The sequence below is a fragment of the Aegilops tauschii genome, chromosome 7 (assembly GCF_002575655.3).
Source record: "Aegilops tauschii subsp. strangulata cultivar AL8/78 chromosome 7, Aet v6.0, whole genome shotgun sequence".
In the NCBI taxonomy this organism is placed as follows: Eukaryota; Viridiplantae; Streptophyta; class Magnoliopsida; order Poales; family Poaceae; genus Aegilops; species Aegilops tauschii.
Window position 1 is genome coordinate 133,026,800 of NC_053041.3, and position 5,271 is coordinate 133,032,070.

The window sequence follows — 5,271 nt, forward strand, 5'->3', positions numbered from 1 at the left end:
ACAGCCCCGGCAAGAGCCTTGCCGGGGCAACTTGCCCAACGCGCAGCAGGGCTGCCACCCTTGAGCCTGAGAGTTCCGACGCCCTCAACCACATTGGAACCAAAGCTCGGGAGGCGCCTCCGTGGTGGCATGCAGATCTTTGTGAAGACCAAGAACGTGCAAGATCAGATGAGAATCAGAAGACGGAGATCCTCGGCGAGATCCTTGCCGAGGATACCCACAAGGCCCCCCCTGGCAAGACCCTTGCCGAGGACGCCCACGACGTTGCGGCAAGACCCTTGCCGGGGCCCTGGCAAGACCCTTGCCGAAGACATTCGCGGGGCCGCAGCCAGGCCCACATGTGCCAAGACTCCGCCGCCGTTCCCATGCAGCTGCCAGCCCACCAACTAGGCGAGCACCTGCGTGGCGACATGCAGCCTCTAGGCCAACTCAGCAAGCACCTACGTGGTGGCATGCAGATCTTCGTGAAGGCTCTGCCACCGTACCAACTCAGCAGCCAGCCAGCCGGCGTGGCACTACCTGCCTCGTCAGTCCGGATGCGCGTCGAAGCCAGGCGAGGCGGCGACAGCTGGGACAAGCTTCCTTGCCATCCCCGATAAAGCAAGAAGGGCACGTCAGCAGCGCATTAAATGTGTTTGTCCTACGGTGCTAGAGGGTAGACTCGACCACTGTATAGCTTTCCACCTCCTGTGTGCCACTGTGGCAGCCCCTTTGTCTATAAAAGGAGGCCGCGGCGTACTAGGAGAGGATTCGGACTTTTTGGACCCTGCACGCCTTGTAGCTACTCCAAGAACACCAGATAAACAAAAACCAGCAGGAGTAGGGTATTACGCATCACTTGCGGATCGAACTTGGATAACCCCCCCCCCCCCCCCCCCCGCGTTGATCTCTCAATCCTGCTCTTTCCATAGCCCCGCGCCCACCAACCGTAGCAAAAGGGATTCCTTGTGAACCCGTAGGTGTTGTTTCCCCTGACAACCCGGAGGAACAGCTCGCCTTTGCCGCCGCTGACTTTGGGCTGGCTCTGGCCAAGATGAAGTACCCCAGCAACTACCTCTCAGGACTTACCAAGTATGTACTCACCAGTTCAATCTTACCAATACTAGTTGCAATTAATGGCTATGTTTTATATGGTCGATGTATTAAGCATGTTGTAGTGAACATGCCTAATACATTTTAGCTATTTTCCCTACCTTTGTATAGAAAAATGGGCCATTATCTGCCCTGCTAGCACCTGCCTTGTGATGTTTAACTTTGACAATTGCATTTTTTATCAGTACCGGTTTCAATGGTCATTAAGCCTGTTGCAATTAACAGTTGTATCCATTTTTAAAGAGTTGTATTTCAATGTCTACAAACTTACAGAACATGAATTAGGATGTTGTTAAGCCTGTTGCAATTAACAGATGTATCCATTTTTTAATCCGTCCCTTTGCTACCGTGCTACTCTTTCACAATGAAGATATCACTACAGACGATGTCATTTTATTACTATTTGCTATTTTTGGTGGATGTTAACCCTGTTGTAGTTAACATTGGCTTTCCATGTACTTACACAGGGCTACAATGGGTGATGCTGTTGTTTGTCGTCGAGGTTAGCTGCATCCCATGTCTTATACACCATCTATTCCTAAATATAAGTATTTTTAGAGATTCCGATATAGACTACATAAGGAGCAAAATGAGTGAATCTAGATACTAATCTAAACTATATCTATAATTCTATATACATCCGTATGTAGTTCATATTGAAATCCCTAAAAAATACTTGTACTTAGGAACATAGGTAGTTGTATTTTACATCATTTGTGCAATCTCAGTTTAGCTTCTAATATTTACTGGTTTCTTGTAGGTACATATATGAGTGGTACTGATCCACGCTTCGATCCCTTTTGCGTATGGGGCAATGAGATATTCATGAACAAGCGTCAAGCAAGGAAACTAAGAAAGATTGTTAGGCGAAAGAAACGGGTGATTGGAATTAAGCACTTTATTTACACTTTGTCCAAGACAACAATGAACTTCAGGATGGTAAGTAATGTGTTGCCTTTTCCCCCTGCCCACAACAAGTTACTCTATTAGACCTCCGTATCTGATATTTTTCTCTTTTCAGTGGTTTCCGAAGCTCTTTACTGATGATTACCTTGCAAACTACATGACCGGAGTGGAGGCAACTAAGGTTAAAGTATATAATTCATCCTACCATGATAATGCTCTAGAAGTCTTCCTAAAGGCGGTGAAGGATGGGCGGGCGATCGTCACAAGGGGTTGGACAAAAGTGGTTCGTGCCTATGGCATGCAGGAAGGCACATTATGGGCATTCCGCTTCTTCAACACCATTGGCAATCAAAATGATTTAACTTGTCTCTTCACCTTTACCGCCTTTAAATATTGTGGTTCATCATAGTTAATTGCTACAATCCTATAATTACTGAACATATTGTACTGAAAATTTTATTTATGGATTCGTTGTTGAACCATTGTGCTGAGAATTTGAATTGCACGTTTCATATTTCAAAATTTCCAATTCGAAAGGCCTATGATATATGTTATTTCATAAACTTTAATTATATACAAAGAAACTGAAATGTACTCGATGAACCCCCTGGAGATGCAGGTGCGGGGGCTATACAAGCATAACCTGTTTTGCAAGTTCCAGGTGGAGATGAAGGTGAAATCAGCCTACAGATGCGACACATTGGATGATAGTACCTTCAAGGTCAGCTCGGTGCGGGGGACAATACCAAAATATGGGGAAAGGGACTACCATGTGCAAGCAAACATGGATGAAGAGACATACTTGTGTACTTGCTGCAAGTTTGATCGTGACGGACTACTGTGCGCACACGTACTACAATTTCTGGACCAAATTGGGGTTTACGAGATACCTGAAAAGTACATCCTAAAGAGGTGGACTTGGGATCCAGAGGAGGATCTTATTCAACCTGATTTCGAACAGCCAACGGTTAAGAAGTTGATGCCAGAGAAGGGGAAAAGCGTCATGCGATATACGTCAATTCTTAAAGAATTTAAGGCATCAGCCAAAGATGCTTGCCTAATAGATGATGGAACCAGATTGGCAAGAAAACACCTGTATAATTTCAAGGAGGAGCTTGAAACCCTGAAGAACAGTCAACTTAGAAAAGCAAGAAAGGAAAAGGAAGAAGCAAAAGGATCATTTCAAGGACAGTCGAATCCCTCCTAGATACCTGTGGGGCGGGTGAATGAAGACAACTCCGCCACACAACACCAAAACGCCTCCGATGCAAAACAACAGGAGAACCCAGCCACACAGCAAACAAGTGCCACTAATGTGCAGTGACAGGAGAACCCCGCCACACAACAAGAAAGTGCTACTAATGTGCAGCGACAGGGTAACCCAGCCACACAGCAAGAAAGTGTGTGTGTGACGATACATGCTAGCAAAAACAATCATGCTTTTTGTCATCCAGCCCCCACATCCTGATGCAGCTCCGTCCTCAAACACAAAGTTGATACTAGACCTCCCAAGACTACAACGAAGGGGCGGCCAAAGTCAAAAAGGAAGCAGTCGGGTTTTGAGATTGCAAAGCCCAAGCCAAAAAGGAAATGTGGTGTGTGCGGGGGCTTCAACCACGAAAAACGCAAATGAAAATCTCCCCTAGCAAATGCAAATGCATAAATGATGGTGCTTACAGTCTTTTCATGGACCATAATGTGCAAGCTACAAGCCCCATAACATTCCAGTTATCAGCATTGTATCATGGAGTTATCATGGCTTTGTAATGCAAAAAAGTGTATATCTATATTTTATGCAAGCTATCAGTACCCTAATATGCCAGTTACCAGCAATGTATGATGAAGTTGTCATGGATTTATAAATCCAAAAAATTTATATCTACATTTTTTGTAGGCTAACAGTGATGTCGCTTGAAGCTACGTCGGTATTTCCCCAAAGAGGAAGGGATGATGCAGCACAGCGGCGGTAGGTATTTCCCTCAGATATGAAACCAAGGTTATCGAACCAGTAGGAGAACCAAACAATCACAACGTAAACAGCCCCTGCACACAAATAACAACCACTCGCAACCCGACGTGTTAAAAGGGTTGTCAATCCCTTTCACGGTACGGTGCCAGAAATTGGTGCATGGACGGGAGAAAATTGTAATAGATTAAATAAATAGATCGCAAATAAATAAAAATGCAGCAAGATATTTTTGTATTTTTGCTTTAATAGATCTGAAAATAAAAGCGAGGAAAAAGTAGATCGCAAGCAAATATATGAGAAAGAAGACCCGGGGGCTGTAGGTTTCACTAGTGGATTCTCTCGAGAAAGATAGCAAACGAGGGGTAAACAAATTACTGTTGGGCAATTGATAGAACCTAAAATAATTATGATGATATCCAGGCAATGATCAATACATAGGCATCACGTCCAAGATTAGTAGACCGACTCCTGCATGCATCTACTACTATTACTCCACACATCGACCGCTATCCAGCATGCATCTAGTGTATTAAGTTCATGGAAAAATGGAGTAATGCAATAAGAACGATGACATGATGTAGATAGGATCCGTTTATCTATATGGCGGTAGATATAGATCTCATCTTTTTATCCTTAGTAGCAATGATACATACGTGTCGGTTCCCTTTCTGTCACTGGGATCGAGCACCGTAAGATCGAACCCACTACCGGGCACCTCTTCCCATTGCAAGATAAATAGATCAAGTTGGCCAAACAAAACCCAAATATCGGAGAAGAAATACGAGGCTATAAGAGATCATGCATATAAGATATCAAAGAAACTCAAATAACTTTCATGGATAAAAAAAGATATGACTGATCATAAACTCAAGGTTAATCAGATCCCAACAAACACACCATAAAAAGAGTTACATCATATGGATCTCCAAGAGACCATTGTGTTCAGAATTCAGCGAGAGAGAGAAAGCCATCTAGCTACTAACTACGGACCTGAAGGTCTACAAAGAACTACTCACGCATCATCGGAGAGGCACCAATAGAGGTGGTGAACCCCATCCGAGATGGTGTCTAGATTGGATCTGGACTCTGCGGCGGCTGGATGAATATTTCGTCGACTCCCCTAGGGTTTCTAGAATATTGGGGTATTTACAGAGCAAAGAGGCAGTCCGGGGGCACCCGAGGTCAGCACAGCCCACCAGGGGGCGCCTGGGCCTCCTGGCGTGCCCTAGTGGGTTGTCGCCTCCTCGGGACTCCCCCTAGGTGCTACCAGGGCCCAACTTCTTCCTTCTGGTCCATAAAAAATC

The 5,271-nt window shown here is 44.9% G+C and overlaps 1 protein-coding gene across 1 annotated transcript; it reads left to right on the forward strand.

Annotated features, from left to right (window-relative positions):
• The first annotated feature begins 2,596 nt into the window (after positions 1 to 2,596).
• On the forward strand, positions 2,597 to 3,205 carry LOC141026926 (protein FAR1-RELATED SEQUENCE 9-like). The gene has a single exon (XM_073503810.1). The coding sequence runs from the start codon at positions 2,597 to 2,599 to the stop codon at positions 3,203 to 3,205; it is 609 nt and encodes a 202-aa protein (XP_073359911.1).
• The last annotated feature ends 2,066 nt before the right edge of the window (positions 3,206 to 5,271 follow it).